General features: G+C 50.8%; 1 protein-coding gene across 1 annotated transcript; it reads left to right on the top strand.

Moving 5' to 3' along the window:
* Window positions 1-665: 665 nt before the first annotated feature.
* Window positions 666-17,625, top strand: Emx1 (empty spiracles homeobox 1). The gene is made up of 3 exons (XM_005071073.4): window positions 666-1,211; window positions 6,507-6,691; window positions 17,066-17,625. The coding sequence occupies exons 1-3, from the start codon at window positions 692-694 to the stop codon at window positions 17,231-17,233; spliced, it is 873 nt and encodes a 290-aa protein (XP_005071130.1). The 5' UTR covers window positions 666-691; the 3' UTR covers window positions 17,234-17,625.
* The last annotated feature ends 779 nt before the right edge of the window (window positions 17,626-18,404 follow it).

Below are 18,404 nucleotides of genomic sequence, written 5' to 3'. Positions count from 1 at the left end.
ATGCTGGACCCCAAGCACCCATCCTACACTGGAATCCAAGTTCCCTAAGAAATGAAATGACGTCCTAGGGTGTGCCATACACTCTAGAAGAGTTGGTGTTTGGTCCTTGACCCCAGGCTCTGCAGATGTCCCCTTCAGACTAGGCTGCGGTAGCCGCTAAAGGGCCGAGTCAGAGAGAATCAAGATGCAGAGGGGGTGGGGTGGGGTGGGGAGATACTAGATCGAGTGCCAATGTTCCAGTCCGGTTTTTGCCTCCGACTGGGGACCGCACCCCCCCACCCGCCATCCATTGCCCCGCCCCGCCCCGCCCCCCACCTTGGGGCAGGTGAGCGGCGGCCAATGGGCGAGCGCGGGGCAGGTGCCCGCTAACTCTCTGCTTGCTGAGCGGCAGCCCTGGCCTGGCCCGGCAGTGCTAGGAGGATCGCGGGCGGGGGTCGGTCGCAACGTGACTCGTTGAGAGAGCCAGCAAGACCGCAGAAGCGGCTCGCAGTAGCACACGCAGCCCGAGCCTGGGCGGTTGCCGAGAGCTGCCCACTGGGCCGGGGGCACCACGCTCCTGGTCGTGCGCAGTGGCTCAACTCGGTGCTAGGACTCTCGCACTCCCCTCGCCGCTCCGCGCCTGGCTCGCCAGCAAGGGCCGAGCGCGGGCGGGCGGGCGGGCGGGGGAGGTGAGGAGTGCGGGCGTGAGTGCATGTGCCTGGCTCGGTGCACACCCCGCAGGGCTGCAGCGCCAAGGAACCAAGCGCTTCCTAAAGCCCCGCTACCTCGCTCCGCTCCGGCGGCCGCGATCATGTTCCAGCCTGCGGCCAAGCGGGGTTTCACCATAGAATCCTTGGTGGCCAAGGATGGTGGCACCGGCGGGAGCCCTGGCAGTGTGGGCACGGGCTCCCATCCGCTGGCAGTGGCCGCCTCAGAGGAACCGCTCAGGCCCACGGCGCTCAACTACCCTCACCCCAGTGCGGCCGAGGCGGCCTTCGTGAGTGGCTTCCCGGCCGCTGCTGCCGCGGGCGCCGGCCGCTCGCTGTACGGAGGGCCCGAGCTTGTGTTCCCCGAGGCCATGAACCACCCGGCGCTGACGGTGCACCCGGCGCACCAGCTGGGCGCCTCCTCGCTGCAACCCCCTCACTCTTTCTTCGGCGCCCAGCATCGGGACCCTCTCCACTTCTACCCCTGGGTGCTTCGGAATCGCTTCTTCGGTCACCGCTTCCAGGGTGAGTGTCCATGCTGTGTCCATGACCTAGGGAGATGCTCGGTGCCATGGCAAGGCTGTTCAGAAGTTGTTGCAGACAAGGCTCGGGGATCAGCCTTGGCTGTGTGCAGGCGATTAGCCTGAATCTGTTGTGTTGGTCTCCCACCCGGGAAGTGAGGCTGGTTAGGACACAAACCCAGAAGCATCGTAGAAGCTTTTTCTGACCCTCCTTTGGCCAACCTTAGTTTTCTTTATGACTAAATTGGTCCCAGCCCTGAAAGTGCGGACCCTCCGCCCTTCCCGCGCCAGAGCTTAGGCTGTGACCGTACTTCGCTCTCGTGTTCATCACAACTCTTGGCGCGTCGAGGCAGGGGAAAAGTCCACCTGCTCACCCTGGCTCTGTGGGACGCAGGACAGTGTGGTTTGTTCACTCCGCTGTCTTGGAACGTTTCTCTTCTCGGCAACCTTGGCCACACTTCTCCAAGTCCCAAGCGGATCTAGAGTGGGAGAAGGTTTGCAGTAAGCGAACTGGCTTTCTCTACCGCTGACCTCCTCCGGGAGCCCGCTGAGCTGCTAGAAACTCAGGACCGTCATTCTTAAGTGGGGGGCAGGGAAAGAGGGCTTTTAAGGTCACAGCTAGTCGTAGCCCCCCAGGGTCTGCAACCGCAATTGGTTTGCTAATTAAGACCCCTCCAAACGCCTTACACACACACACACACACACACACACACACACACAAGCCAGTTGTCTGACTTTCTTAAAGAAAAGAGTTGTGTTTATTGCTGTTCATTTTCTTCCTTGGATTTATAGTTTTTCCTTTCTCTCATTAAGAAAAAAAAAGGTTGGTCTTGATACCTACAGCAATTGCTTTAGTGCCCATTTTGAGATAGACTGATCCTCAGCCTTCTGAGTTCCCATAGGTAAATTCAGCGTTTCGTGAGGCAGCAGCAAAAAGAAGACAAGGTTGGCACTTTGGCTCCAGTAACTACTTTGACAGTAAGCCAGAGCTACACGGTCAAAGTGAATGTGATATTTGGTACAATTAGTTATAAATAAAAATATTTTCGAAGCTTTAGCTGTAGTTAGTTGCTTGACTGCCTCGGAGAAAACTATTTAGAGAGGATCTTGGTTTGTCAGACCGTGACCCCAGTCTCAACTGGCCACCACATACTAACCGAGAAAATTCCCATTCCCCCAATAGCTTAATTACTTCAGCAAGTATTTAGGTGGGCAGAGTTTTCTCCTCAAAGATTTGTTCGGGCGGGAGGGGAAAAGCCTATGGTATTAGCCGCTTTAGCTAACATTTCCCACCACTTAATATCAATGCTTACTACTAAAATAAGGTTTTATTCAGATTTAGCTAGCTACCCGCGTCCCCCGTGGGCTCTATCTTCAGTTTCTCGCCCACTGACGGGAGTTTTGAGTCTTCGAGGTTGTGAGCCCATGGAGGAAAGGACCTGGGCTGGTGAAGGACCAAGGGCCCTGGAGGAGAGGGCGCTGCGGGTTCCTAGCTTAGAACAGGGTAGGAATACTCAAGGTGCCTCCGGGATGGGACTTTCACTCCCTTAGTCCGGAGTCTCGCGCACTTCACTCCATCTTTCGCACCTCTGACCTCGAGCGCTGATCCGGCTGGCCCCGGGCTGGTGGCGCCTTTTGAGAGATCCGGCTTTCGGGCTCGGACCATTCCCAGCCAGGCGAAGCCAATACTTTCTTTGCAAAACCCTCTCGGAAATTCCCGCTGTTCTCTGAGCCATCGGTTCCAGCTGACACGATGTAGAGTTGCACAAACGGTGGGAAACGGTGGGCCTTTTCTCTTCAGAACCGCGTCTCCACGTGGAGAAGGATTCCAGTGTGGCGGTTCTTGCGAACTCGGAAGTCAGATGGGCACTGGCCAACCTTTTCAACTCCGAGACGAGGTGGCCCTGAAGCCTGCGTCTCCGCGGCGCTGCCTCCAACAGATCCCGCCGGGCCTCCGGGCTAAAAACCGAGCCGTCCCAGGCCCTCCGGCGCCGCGTTTTCTAGAGAACCGGGTCTCCGCGATGCTCATTTCAGTCCCGTTTTGATGCAAAAAATCGAAACCCTACCAGAACGAAAAGGAACCGAGTTCTGTGCGCAGCGCTTTCGAGCAGTGCGTACCGGTGGCACCCGGAAGCCGCTTCTCCCCTAAGCGAAGATCAGAAGTAGGGGTGCACGGTCAGGACCTCCGAGCTAGGGGCCAAATGGGAGGAACCCACGAAGACTGAGCGAGGTTGGCATCGTTTTGGTTTTATTTCCCAGAGATCGGGAACTTTCTGGACTGGAGAGCTACATCTGAAGGGGACTAAGGGAGGCCCAGCCCTCCCAACCCGCTGCGGTTGTGGGTACCAGCTTCAAAGGGCGCCTTTGTTCATGCAGGAGGAGGAGGAGGAGGAGGAGGAGGAAGAGGAGGAGGGAAGAGGTTATCTTGCTTTATGGTCAACCTCTCCCGGTTCTAGCTCCGGGCCAAGCCACCGGGGCACCAGGCTCCAAGTATCTAGCTAATGCGGCCTCTCTTTCTAGGACTGGAGCTCCAACTCAGGGAGCTTTGGATTTTCGCTCCTGCTGCTTCCCGCAGCCTGCCGCTTAGAGTCTCCATTGCTAGCTCCCAGCCGTCGTCTTGCAGAGGCCTGCAGAGAGAAATGTGGGAATTTTCACATCCTAACTCCTAATTTCAGGGGAAGATAGGTTCATGTTCCTCTCCGATGGGTGTCTGAAACTGACACCCTCTCTCACAGCCTGAAATTGCTGAGTCCAAACAGGTTGCATCCCAAAAGAAAGCGTGTTCTGTCCTGTGGTCCAGTCAAGGACTGTGTAGGCTTCTCTGCAAAGTGGTCGGGAGGGTTGGACCCTTTCTCATAGGTCTAAGAAAGAAGCACCCAGGTACACAGATACCTCACCACCCTTGTCTTTACAGAAACATGTAGTTATTGATTAATATCGCCGGATGTTTCGTTTTGTGCTAAACATCTTTCTCGGTGGAAAAAGCTTTGGGTTTTTTAATGAAGTAACTTGTCACTTATCAATATTTCGGACAATTTTACAGCCTCCTGCTTCTTTTGTCAGGAAGACTGCGTTTCAGCCCGTGCATATGGACACGTACTGGGGCACATGCTAAGCACTACAACCAGACTTTCGGTTTACCTTAGCCAAGCAAGACTGACGACTGAAGGCAAAGAGGCCTTTGGTCAGGACAGAGCTTGCTCTGGTTGTTCTCATCCTATGGGGTTTTAAAGGGCAGAGAGCACTTCCCCCACTACTCAGGTGACTGACACACTCCCCAGCACCCCAGGACAGCCTTGACAGAGCTCAGCCTTGCTGCCTCAGCTCCGCACTTCCCTGCACCCCTCTGCATCCCACTTACTCCGACCCGTGTGGCCTTGCCAAGCTGCAAGAATGCTGAGATAGACTGTCTCTCCCCACAGGTCTCTCTCCTCATAGCACCCTCGTTGGATCATTTGTCCAGAGGAAACCCCAGTTGGGGCTTTACCTGGACTCTGAACAACATTGGCTTTTGAAGCAATTTATCCAATAGAGGCTTCTCATCCACCTTACCCTGGACTTCCAGACTGGTCCTCAGTCAAAACTTGGAGTCTTCTTATTCACTCCAAGAATAGGCTTTTCATTTTTTCCCATCTTATTCTCTCTGGGAGAACACCTCCCTGATTGTCCCAACTGAAACTCCTCCTTCTTCAGTCAGGCCTGAGGATCCTGGGTCTGCTTTTACCACCAATGGCTTAGGGGTGGATGTCCCTCCTTTACGCTTAGTGACACTCCCATCCTGCTGTGCAGCAGTGCAGACCCACTTGAAATGGACAGGTGGTAGGAGGTCAGTCCCAGACAACTGTGTTCCAAACAAGATTCCAGCAACCCAGTTGACTGGTCCAGGCCTCCAAAGCCCAGGGACAGTCAACCAGAAGAGGGATACAGTGTACCGGCTGAAATTTTAACAAGGGCACCTCATGACTTGACTCTTTCACTTATATAGCTGTTCCAGAAAATGGGAGATCTCATCTGAATTGTCCAGATTACTGTCTTCAGAGTAAAACAGTAGGTCCAATTGAGTAACCCAGTAGCCATCTCTGAAGAAATTAATTGGATCAGCCAATCTCAACAGCTAACTCTGTCAAAACATCCCATCTAGGACTCTGTGTTGGTGGGTCAGGGGAACTGATACAGGCCACTGTGTGAGTACTAGTGTGTTGGGGTCTCAGGGCAACTGTGTGAGGGCCCAGTGGAGGGAAGGTCACCAAGCTGGAGCTGTGGGAAGAAGCCTGCTGTGACTTTTATACTTCCTGATCACCACCCCAGTCTTACTCAGTCCTTTTCAGTGTAGGAGCAGAGTGTGGGAGCTTTGCCAAGGGACAGTCGCACTCTGAAATCTTGTACAGTAATGGGAGGAAAAGATGGAGGGAAAGCTGGAGTGTATATTTACACACACCCATAGGAAAATGAATAGATCTGTGTATGTATGTGTGTGTATATATATATATGTATATATATGGATATGGATATCCATATATATTGGGAGAGCAGTTTCTAGATATTTACTTCCATGTTCTTTCAACTCAGGACCACTCAGGGAGGAAGCAGGAACCTTTCCCATGAGAACAGCTTCCATTCTTCCAGCCCTCTGTTACCTGAGGAGAGAAGGGAGGGACAGAAAGAAGTAAATTTGAGAACTGCAGGGTCTGCGGGCTTGCTGGACCTGGCTTGCTGTTACCTCCTGTGTGGTGGAGCCTAGGCCCCCTATCAGGGTTTTCAGCAGGCTAGTGGTGTAGTATGGAGTAGCCTGAGCACTTAGCTGCAGGAGTACTTTAAGCATGCCTTCCAGTCTTCAGATGACTCCTAGTTGACCTACCTATCAGCCTTACTCTCCCCCTACCACCACTTTTCTGACCCCCAGCCCCATCATCTCTATAACTGGTCTAGGAGGGGGATGCTTCAGGACTAGATAATTAAAAGATAATCAATCTTTGGGGTCTAGGTGGAGGTAGCGTTGCAAGGGCGCAGGAAGAGACCTAGGGGACTTCTGCCATCCCTTGGCCTTTTTTGCTTCCCCCTGGCAACGCTGGATTTGGGCGGGTAGGGCCTTCATCAGGCCTGGACTCGCCTCTTGGCTCAAAGTGGATTCTGCTTGTTGTCCCCTGCGGGTAGCTCCAGAGTGTGGTTTCAGGGCAGCTGCAAGGGAAAAGGGAGACGTGGAGGAGGCGTCAGAATTGCAGAAGCGGCAGGGCGTTCGCGCCAGAGGCCTGCGACTCACCGTGCCCCTTCTCTCTGTCTATACCTGCACGTGCTGCAGCAAGCGATGTTCCCCAGGACGGGCTGCTTTTGCACGGGCCCTTCGCACGCAAGCCCAAGCGGATCCGCACAGCCTTCTCGCCCTCGCAGCTGCTGCGGCTGGAGCGAGCCTTCGAAAAGAATCACTACGTGGTGGGCGCAGAGCGGAAGCAGCTGGCTGGCAGCCTCAGCCTCTCCGAGACGCAGGTAAGCATCCTCCTGACGTAGTAAGCCCTCAGAGTGCCTGAGATGGGCAGTTGGGTGCAGGGCATCCTATCCCTATTCCAAAATCCGCCTGCAGCGTCGCATTCCCCCCAAAACCCTACCCTTTCTCTGCACATGCCCTGATGAGTTGCAGAAGTGCTGTTTGTAGCCTGACAGGGTCTCACTATGTAGTCCAGTCTGGCCTCGAACTCGCAGCAATCCTCCTGTCTCTGTCTCCTGCATGCTGGGATCACATAAATAAGCCAACTTGCCCAGCTTTCCCAGGTCTTATAACCAGCGCTAAGGATCCCACCAGAAGCATAGTATATGGGATTTGATCCGCAGTGCGCCCAGGCTACGGAAGATTCCTATCTAAAAGACATGACATCCACAAGTCTAGGGACCGGGGTGCGTGATCCGGTCTCCTCTGCCCTGCCTGCCCTGATGTTAGTAGGCAAAGCTGACCTCAGCTGACCTCCAGCACCTGTGGTGTGTTGACAAAGAAAACCAGTGTCAGCTTCACGGCTTGCCTAACTGGAGTGTGAGGGTGGCCCTGATCCCCAATGGGGCCATCATCAGCTAGGGAGGGCTCTATTCGTTCGCTATTCACCTTAAAGCCACAAGCCTTTGAAAGTGTCTTGGGAACTGAGACAGTAGACTTAAGTATGCAGAGGCTGCTAAGTCGGGGAAGGAGTGAACTGCATTGGTGCTAGGGGGCTTGAATGGGATGATATCACAATTCCCAGGTAGGGTTTAGAAATTGATTATTTAAGGAAAAACATTCAAGAAGTCTAGAGAATGGTAAGGAGGCAAGCGTGAGGGATTTTTTGGTAAGAACCGCGCCACATATGAACGCGGGGTGGAAGTGCCACCAAATGCTCGGTGGGCTCCTGTGTACAAGGACTGAAATAGCTGAGTGGCTCTCAGCCCCCTGCTGGACTGGACTGCTTTCCAGTTCAGCCTTTGAACCCTGCCAGCTCCCAGATGTCCAGCTCTTTATCTGCTGGTACTGGACCTGCCAGCTCCCAGATGCCCAGCTCCTTCTCTGCTGGTACTGAACCTTCCTCTGCTCTCTCCTCCTAATTTGCCCTTACTATGCAATTCCCAACCGACCACCCCACTTCAGGTAGGGAGTCTGCCTGTGCCTTCCTATTAACTTCTGGGGTAACATGGGACACTAGTCTGGTAGACTAGTCTGCACCCCAGCTCCCTATACTATCTTACCCACTAGTCCTGGCATTTTGGCTACAGCATCTGCTGCTACCCCATACACCAGTTGAAACATGGCCTCCTTCCAGGCTACCATAGGACTGCAGAACCTGTAGGTTCTCAGGGTTGCTGGTTGACAGATCTAACTGGAAAAAATCTTACAAAACAACAGAGTTAATTTTTAAAAACTGTTTAAAAAAATCACTGTTTAAAAACTAAGCTAATAAAATAACACCTCTTTTCCCTCCTGGCAAACAGTGCTTTACAATTATTGTTTAAAACAAGGTGTCAACTTAAGAATGGTGTTTATAATTAACTTCATGTAAAAAGTAATATTTATTAAATGTTAATTGCAGAAATGCAAGAAAACAAAACAGTTTATAATTCTACCACCCACAGATTAGCACTTGTTGAAATCATGTCATTGTTTTTAAACTTTCCATTTTTTAACACAGTGAGAACATGTTTAATTAATTTTCTTTCAAACTGAATCTAGCTTCCTGTCTATTTTAACTTCTAGCAATGCCAGTTCATAGTTCACAGGCTGGTTGCAGCTTTCACATTTCTTATGAGACATTTCAAACATACAGTTAGAACAAAACCAGAGATTGATACAATGTGTCTAGCTCTGCTACCCAGCAGGACTCTTAGTTAACCCTGTTCCTTTGGGAATGAAGTTCTTTTTACATACAGAGCAACACCCCACTCCCATCACAGCACGACCAGAGGGCCTGAGAAAAACTTCCTTGAGGCCTGTCTTTCCAGATAAAGACCCTAAGTTGGAGAGATGGGCTAAGTAGAGTATCCAAGCCAGCAGAAGTGACTTCAGTGCCTGTCTGCCCACTGTGTGCCCGGGGCAAATTGCTTAACCTCTCTCAGCTGCACCTTCATCCAGAAAAAGCTATTTGAGGAATCTTACACGAACTCAAGTAGCATCCATTCCCATTCCTTGTCAGATCCATTCTCTTTGCTTAAAGTAATATGTCAAATTAGTAGCATAATAAAGGCCTTGCCTAGGTGCCCCCTAGGCCAACATTCTTCCTGCCACATTCGATATCCATCCTTTCTGTTGTCCTTGAAACTTACTGTTTGGATGTACACTATATAATTAGCTAACTATCCATCTCTCTGTATTTAACGTGCAAGCTCTCCTGTCAAGTATCTGTTACTCCAATCAGCTCCCTACTATGTGTTTCTAACATGATACCTACATTTCTCAGGCCTCTGTACTCTGCCCCTCACATATAACTGTCTTTTATCTAGCAACCTGTATCTCTCTATGCTCATTAAACTCTCTCTCCAAACTGGTAAATGTTTTCTCCAAGTTACATGCTTTTCTCCCTAACGATAACCTCCATATGCCCATCTGCTGCTTATCTCATCCATTTTGTCCTCTGTATGTCCACCATCCCTCTCTAGAGACACACCTGCCTACTATTACCCAGGATTCTGTCAACTCAGCTCTGACTTGAACTTCTCCCCAGACTTCAGTTGTCACATTGCTGTAGCCCAATGAAATAAATGCCAGGGATCTCTCCAGCCTTGAGGCTCATCTATCCTCTTTCTATTTCTGACTTCTCTCTCTCTCTCTCTCTCTCTCTCTCTCTCTCTCTCTCTCTCTCTCTGTGTGTGTGTGTGTGTGTGTGTGTAAGAGAGAGGGAGAGATCCCTCCTCCATGTTCCCAGAACTCACAGTGTCTCCCTTGCCTTTCCTAATATGCATCACATTTTTGCTGTTATGACTTAATTATCTATCATGTCCATATGTCATTCTGTAGATCAGCTGCATCCATCTCTCAGGGAGCTCTTAAAATGCAGGGATACCCAGGAGATGCTCTTGGGACATCCAAGATGCAGTCCAAGGGAGAAACATTTTCCAACAGCTCCCTGGGTAATTATGGTGAACAATAGGTTTGAACATCTTAATTGTGGGGAGCAGAGGTCAAGTTTATTTCTTCATAGGATCCAGCACAGTGTTCAGCATGGAGGAGATATTCGGTGAGTGTGTACCGAATAAAAGTCAGGCATGGGACTGCAGAGATGCCTCAGTGGTTAAGAGTATTAGCCATGCTTCCAGAGGACTAGGGTTCAATTCCCAGCCCCCACAAGCAGCTCACAACCATCTATAACTCAAATTCCAGAGGATCCAACACCAACACCCTCTTCTGGCCTCTGTGGGCACTACATGCTTGTGGTGCACATATACATGTAGGCAAAACTTTCATACACATAAAATTAAAAAAAAAAAGATTTCAGCCAGGCAGGCTGGTGTATACCTATAATCCCAGCACCCAGGAGGTGGAAGGAAGGGGCTCAGAAACTCAAGGTCATCCTGAGATATATTAAAGCCATCTTGGTCTATGTGAGACCCTGTCTCAGTGAAACACTGACCGAGCAGACACGTTTGCTTTGATCCCACACACACTGCCAGTCTTTACCGGTTACTCCTTTGCTCTCTGCCTTTGGCCGCTCCTTCACTGTTTGCCCCTCCAGTTACCCAGTCATATTGTCATTGTTGATTGTTGGTTTTGATGATACAAAGGCAGCCTGTGGATAAGTCTGAGGTGTTGGCAGAGCTCCAGCTTGAGGTGTTGGGAGGTGGGTAGCCTGAGCTACCTGGTGCAGAACTGTATAGATTAGCTCGGAGTAGTGGAGTGGTGTTCATGCTGGACTGTGAGATGTTCTGCCCAAACCCCAGGACACAGACGGTTCTCCCTCTTGTGTTGTGTCTGCCGTGCAGCCCTGAAGTATAACCAGGAAAGGAGTTATCTGAGCTTGCATCCATATGGCTGCTTGGCAAATCTAGACCTGGGTCAGATCAGCATCTCTAACACCATGAGCATGTGTGCTCACCATACAAGACACCTGCAGGCTGACTTCCATGGACACCCAAATGCTGGGCCATCTCAGGTACCCCTCAGATGCCAGTGGGCAGTCACAGGACACATGAGAATGAGTGCTTTTCCTGGCTAACTAAGTGTTCCAGCAACCCCTAGAATAGACCAACAGTGTCTGCCTTTTGCTTTTGCTGAGCTGTGAGGGAAAAGGCAGAAATGTGATCTTGGGCCTTGGAGAATCTTCACATAATGGCGGAAGCTAAATGCAATGCTACATGCCTGCAGGTCAAGCATAGGGTAACACTGGAGTCCTCCTGACATCACAGCTCAGGCTGAGAAGGGATTGGAGGAGACCAGATAGGTGGAAGGTTCTCAGCAGGCTTCTGGTGTGGAAGGTTTGGGGGGATGTGTAGGATTATGGGTGGGAAGAGAGAAAGGCAAGGATTAGAAGAGGGCAAACTAAAATGGAGATAGAGATGCCAAAACCAGCTGCCATCTTGGGACTTGAGAGCAGGGACGGAAGGAGATCTTGGGAGACTCCAATAATGTCTTTATCTACCTATGGGTTTTCCTCACAGACATTTGGGGTGGGTGCTTTCTGCCATGGAATGTTCTGCCCTTGAAGGGGTAGATAAGAGTGAGGGATATATCCAAGTGACTTGAATTTTAGGAAAACAAAAACCTGTGACACCAATATTTCAAAAAACCCCAGACACTTATCCACATGTACCTGCAAGGAAACCTGGAAAATATTCTCTTTTGTGCCCAGGAGGAAATGAACATTCAAAAAAATTTACCAGTAACATTCTGGATCAAAGAGACCAAAATAAATAAATGGACAAATAAATAAACCTTCCTGCATTTATTTGTTTGTTTGTAAGGTATACCTAAAACAGTTTGTTGTAATGTAGTCACAGGGTAAGCTGGCTTTTTGGAAATACAGACAAAATTACCAAACTTAAAAAAGGAGGGTAGATGAGCAAACTGTGAATTTCATATAAAAATGAAATAACTAGAAATGATGGCGGGCAGTGAGCTAAATTCTGTATAGGATAACGGGGTGTTCTGGTCTCTTCCTGTGAGTCAGAAAAAGGAAGGCTCTACTGATTATAAAATAAATGAATAAAAAGATTAAAGCTAGACAAAAAAGAAGGAAAGAAAGGAAGAAAGGAAGAAAAGAAACCTATGACATGGACTCACTGTGGCTCTGGGGTGACACGCCCTTTCTCCTAAGTCTTGCCCAATCATTTCCATACTGCTGACAATCTAGAAGACCTACATGGTGAGGCACAAGAAGCTAAGTGCATGAGAGTTGTTCTCTGAGGTGCTGGGGCAGGGGCCAGCCCTGAGAGGCTGCTGAGTTTACCAGAGTGAGGGTGAGGATCCAGGGTGTGGAGGGAGCAGGATACAAGCTGGCTCACAAGGAGAAAGGGCTACAGCTAGTGGGCAAGTGATTGGGGGGTTGAGCTGACTCTGCATGTAGGAAGGCTGACATGATCAAGTGATAAGAAATGGATCCCCCAGGAGAGGGCAGGGAAGGGAGCAGGCTGGAGGGTGGCTTGATTGATGTCTCCAAGCTGCTGTCTATTCTGAGGACTTGCTGTGTCTGAGGCCGACAGACTCAGAAGACATGCTTAAATTAAAGCAGAAGAGAGCACAGTAGAACATAAGGAGGAACTTCCCATGTAGAGTTGTAAGATCTTGACAGGGATGTTTGGGCTTCTTGAAGACAGGACAGCATCCTCCCTGGAAAGTGCACAGGCACCTGGAGCTGAAAGGCTTGAGGTTGCAGGAGCGGTGAGAAAGGTAGGGTGATGAACTCTGCAATACTAACAGGAGCTGTTTTCCACTGATTTGTAAGCTCGCTCTCCATCTGCTCATGTATGCCCACATGCATGTCTTCACCATAAAGAATGGTGGCCAGTCCTCTGACCAGGCCATCCCACATGACTCAAGGTGAGCATTGCCCCTCTCTCCACCAGCTTTCTCCAGCAAGCAGTCAATCCCCTCTCTCTTGCTTCCTTGTGCTCTTCCTGGTTTCAAATATCCTGTGCACAAATTTCCTACCTACTTTTATGTTGCTGCTACTAAAATATCCTGACCCAAAAAAAAAACAACAACTTAAGGGAGCAAAAAGTTTATTTGGTTACAATTCCAGATTACAGTACATCACCGAGGAAAGTCAAGACAGGAAGTCAAGGCAAGTACTTGAAGATAACAGGTCTGTTGGCTGTTTCACACAAGGTAGCCTTTGATCAAGGAACTCATTTCACAGCCAAAGAAGTGTGCATCAGGAACCATGGAGGATGCTGCTTGCTGGAATTCAGGCAGGTTTATGCTCACCTAGCTTTCTTTTTTTTTTTTTTTTTTGGTTTTTTTTTTTGGTTTTTTCGAGACAGGGTTTCCCTGTGGCTTTGGAGGCTGTCCTGGAACTCGCTCTGTAGACCAGGCTGGTCTCGAACTCACAGTGATCCGCCTGCCTCTGCCTCCCGAGTGCTGGGATTAAAGGCGTGCGCCACCAATGCCCGGCTCAGCTAGCTTTTTTATACAGTTCAACACACCAGTGGCACAGCCCACAATGGGTTGGGCCTTCCTACATTAGTCAGCAAGAGAATTTCCCACAGATATGGCCACAGGCCAATCTGATTTAGGCAAGTCCTCAATTGAGATTATCTTCTCAGAAAATTCTAGGGTGTGTTAAATTGGCAGTTGAAGCTAACCAAGACAGTTTGGTTTCTCCAAAAACAATTAATCCAGAATTAAGAATTGATGCTCAGGCCAACTTGGTCTACCATAAGGAGTTCCAGCCAGCCAGAGCTACATACTAAGACCTGTCTCAGCAAAAACAAAACAAAACAAAACACCCCCACTAACAAACAAACAAAAAACCCTCTTACAAAACCATGTTCACTAAGGGACTCTGCATTTTAGCACTTAGCACTTCTGCGGTCCTTTTTCTGATTTGTTCTAGCCCCTCTTCAGCTGGTTCCTCCCATTTTCCAGATCTGTCCCTGGCACCACTTGCCCAGAGTACAGGGCTGGGTCACTCCACCTCTGTCCAGTTGGATGGCCAACATGGCCAGGCCTCTGAGCCTTGGGATTCAACTCCCAAGCCTGAAGAAGAGTCCAGGAATGCCTGAGCCAAGTGAGAGTTCCAGGTTACATAACCCAGCCCAAAATGGGTCTTTCTGGTTTACCAAGAAATTGGGAGACACTCAGTGAAGTGGGAATTCAGGAGATCACAGCAGCTTCTCCCTCAAACCTTAGGGATCAAGTTGGGTAGGCAGGGCCTCCAGTCAACATTCTACATATGTCTTTGGGGCTGAGAAAGGTGAATCACCTCTTGGTGTTGGGTGGGGGAGAATCTATAGGTAGGCATGGCCTCCTAAAAGTGGTTCCCATGGAGCTGGTAACCACACTATGTGACCTACCTTCCTTACAGGGCCTCTGTCCTCTAGCAAAGGGCTTCTCCCAGAGTTGCCTGGCTGGGTTAGGTTATAGGGTGTCACTATCATCTCCTATTACTCTGGCATGTCAGTTCCTTTCTTCGTTTTTAATCTAAGATGGCAGGTGAAGACCTCTGGATATTAATAATGGGCTAAAGAATGTTCAGAAAAGTTAAGGGAACAAACAAAAGTCACTGGGGGTTTGAGTCCATTCCCATCTGCTTTTTCTCACCCATGCCTGTGAGTACACTGTACCATCACTGTTCTTTCTGGCTTTTGTACGATTATGAAGTCACAACTGTCCCTGTTATTACAGGTTTTATAAACAGCGTCTGGATACTCAGCCCAGAGCTGTTCTGCAGAAGACAGCCAGGCTGCCTAAGGAGAGGCCTGTGCCCTGGTTTCTAGAAAGTGAGTGAGCTGCTTTCCTGCCCCCAGTGTTGTTTTTGAAATAGGGTCTCATGTAATCAAGTCCAGCCTCAAAGTCACTATATAGCTGAGAATGACCTTAAACTTCTGATTCTTCAGTCCCTGCCTTCCAAGTGCTAGGACCATCACCGCTAGTTTGTGTGGTTCTGGGGCTAAAACACAAGGCTTGGTGCATGCTAAGCAAATAGTCTACCAACTGAGTACTGGTGATTTTAATTCTCTTATGGAAAAAAATAGTTGAGATCCTCTTTCATGTGGTGTGCCAGATGCTGCCCAGGCCTGGAGCCATGCTCTGGGCTTTTGCTCTGCCATGGACACTTCGCTTCTTTTGGGAAAGAGTCGCCGGGCAAGGGTAGCATGCCGAGTCTGTCCCACTGTCATCACGAGTCTCCAGAAGGAGAACTGAGGACGGGGCAAGAGAGAAAGGTGCAGAAAGTGGCCCTCTGTCTCTGGTGCTGTCCGTTGCCACCTGAAACCGCTTGCTTTCAGCCCACTTGGTCTTGTCAGATATGACGTCCTGTACCCAGATCTGAGTCACACACAGGAGGCGGGTAAGCTCATCCACCCACTGGCTGGCACAGTCACAGTGTGCTCTGAGTGGAGGGCAGGAGCTGGGCTGACTGCCAGTGGTGTGCTGAGAACCATCCAGGACTTAGGTGGGCATGGAATCCAGAAGTCCTGAGTTCAGAGCACCCAATATCCTTCCCTGTCTACCCAAGGAGAGGTACACAGGCTACAAGTTTGACCCCTGCCTTGTATAGGAAGGAAGAAGTCCCTTGCTCTAACTTCATTCACCAAGGCCAGGTGCCAGCTGCTCCCTGGGCCAGCTTTCTTGTCGAGCTGGTGGCATTTGGAGCACTGAGCACCAGTATTCCCACCACCAACCTAGTGGCAGGACAGATGGCTGGGTGGAGGCCTTTTGCTGGGATTGTGAGAAGATCCCGGGAGGGACTCCATGACAGACAGGAAAGGTGCTTGAGGCTGGCACATCCTGGGCACGAAACCATCCTACAGCCGGGATGCCAGGCCCACTGCTGTCTGTCACTGCCTGTCTTTGCCGCTGTGTGTGCACTTGTCTCCAAGGGCTGCCTTCAGCCCTGCCCTGACTTCTAGATCACCCTTTGGTAGTCACTGCAGTTGCCAGAACTGAACTGTTCACCACCATCACAAACAACTCAGCGATGCTGTCTGCACAGTCACAGCCCCTGCTTGCCTTCAGCCATGCTGATATGCCCAGCAAAGCTTCAGGACATGCAACTCCAATGCCCCACAACCCCTGTCCAAAGGGTCCACTGGCATAGGACAAGGCTTCCCAAAGGCCTTGTGGATGAGGGATGTAAGTCCATAGAAGAGACTTAGCTGAGGAGGGTACCCAAATTTCTCCTGCTTGCACCAAAGAGGATTTGGGCCTGGCTGGTCCTCAAGGCCAAGTGGAGAGATGTACAGCCAATGCAGGTGGACTCGTGTTTTTCCCTGGTGGGAAGGACCTAGAGCACATGAGGAACCGCTGGTGGGAGGATGTGAGACTGACACCCAGTAATACTGGGAGAGGAGGAAGGAAGGATGGGAGCTGTGGGACTAAATGGGGCTTCCTGGAGCTGCCTGGGATGGCAGGCCTGTTCCTATCGTCACAAGCCAGCTGTGCAAGATGCACCCTTCTCACAGGGACTCCCACTGCCTGGCCCAGAAGTGGGGACTCCCTGTGCTCAAACAGACACTCACTTCTGTCTTCCAGTGTCTCTTCTGACTGTTGAATGACCTGTGGCATCTAGATGGGCCACAAGGGACAGTTCTGTTAGGCCAGGTAGTGCAGAGCTGACCCTGTGTGGAGGTGTGGCCTCAGACAGAACTCTCCCCAAGGAAGTCAGAGGTTCATGGATGAATTTTTGACTGCTCTCAAGGAGCTGGTACCTGAGGGACAAAGGTTCCCTACTACACAGCTTTGGTTTGCACAGTTCTAATTCCAAAGTGGGTAGGAAGATCTCACAGTACTGCTAGAACAGGAATCCCTGTGACTAAAGCTGACAGTCAGCATGTGAGTTTTCAGTGGTTCTGGGATCTTCGATGCAGTCTGGCTGTCACAAGCCATGAAGCCTTGTCTGTCTCTGTGCGGTGTTGTGGGACCAGTATGGGAGATGGAGTGTGCTCCGGGTCCTCTGGATATTGGGAGAGCTCTCTGCTGTCTGCTCGCTGTGGCTGCAGGGAGTAGGAGGCTCCTTGAGCTTTGTTTGGGAGAGGCTGGAAAATTTCCCTCATCTCTGCCCAGTCCTTTCCTTGCCTACCTCCCTTGATCTGAAGAGCTGTCCTCCAGACCTGCCAAGCGGCAGATGTCTGGAAGAGAGAAATCCGGCCTGTGTAGCCTCCGTTTCCCCATCTGACTCCCAACTTAGCTGGTGTGTGGAGGCCATCTTGGCTGCTTTGGGTGTTTCTTACCTGTGCCCCTTCCTCCCGGCCCAGGTGAAGGTGTGGTTCCAGAACCGGAGGACAAAATACAAACGGCAGAAGCTGGAGGAGGAAGGGCCTGAGTCCGAGCAGAAGAAGAAGGGTTCCCACCATATCAACCGGTGGCGGATCGCCACGAAGCAGGCCAACGGGGAGGACATCGATGTCACCTCTAATGACTAAGGGAACAATCATGAGCCCACAAGGGCAGAGCATTGCTTGCTGCTGGCCGGGGGCCCCAGCGGGCCCAAGCTGGACTCTGGCCTGTCCCTAGCCAGGCTGCAGGGAGGCCTCGAGTCACGGCCCCACAGGGCGTGGAGCCTGGGGCCATCACTGTCAGAGGGACAAGAAAATGGGCTGGCTGAGGCCTGGGACTGCTCAGCCTTCTGGTGGAGAGCCTGCTGCTTGGGTGGGTCACCCATTACTGCAGCCTCCAGCTGCTCTCCATGTCTCTTTCTGTCTTTGTTTTGAGATATTTCTGTTTTAATTTATTTTCCAGGTACCTACTGTAGTTCTTAGTGATCCTTTCATGTCCCCCTTCCCTAGGGGAATAATAAAAATCTCTCTCTTAATGACACAGCCATCCATCTTCAACTGTAGAGCCTGGGCTGGTGGGTTTCAGTTCTCAGTGCAGCAGGGACTGGAGGAAGGGTGTTCAGGGCCCAGGAGCCTGAAGGGTCACCTCGGTTGGGTCTTTGAGAACTCATGAAGGTTTAGAAGGGCAGAGAGTCCTTCACAGACAGAGTCTAGAGGCTTGTCCAGCTGAGGAGAATCCAGAGGAAGAAGTCCTGGGATGAGTTAAGGAGGTCCCAAGTCCAGGCCCTGCCCAGATGTGCGCCTGTCCTAAAGAACCCAAGGCAGCTTTTTTGTTTGTTTGTTTGTTTCTTTTTCAGATGCAAGATCTTACTCTGTTGCCCAAACTGGCTTCCTGGTCACATCAATCCTCCTGCCTCAGCCTCCTGAGTGCTGGGTTGTACGTATGAGCCACCACACCTGGTATCCATGGGCTTGATGGAGCTTGCAGAGGTCATCCACAAAGAAAGGCAAGGCAGAGCCGGTGAACTCTTGTCCTTCTGCCTTTAGTTTGTCTGTCTGTGTTTCCAACAGTCTTGCCCACAACCAACACCCGGGCCTGCCTCTACTTCACCTCCCGTGGCCTCCCCACCTGTCCGCCCTGGCACTCTGCTGATGTGAATGGCAGTCACCAACCACTGTCCCAAGTTCCCCTGGCGGCCATATCCATCCGCTTCCTGCCTGAGTTCATGTTTCTTCATCTGCAGGAATGCCCTCCTTTTCTCCCTTACCCCCAAGTCTCCGTTTTGGGTCCCTCATCTCCTCTTCCTCTGGTTCATCC

The sequence above is a fragment of the Mesocricetus auratus genome, unplaced genomic scaffold (genome assembly GCF_017639785.1).
Source record: "Mesocricetus auratus isolate SY011 unplaced genomic scaffold, BCM_Maur_2.0 Super-Scaffold_100676, whole genome shotgun sequence".
NCBI classification, from domain to species: Eukaryota; Metazoa; Chordata; class Mammalia; order Rodentia; family Cricetidae; genus Mesocricetus; species Mesocricetus auratus.
Note: the sequence above shows the minus strand (reverse complement) of the source record. Positions and strands in the feature narration are given on the sequence as shown.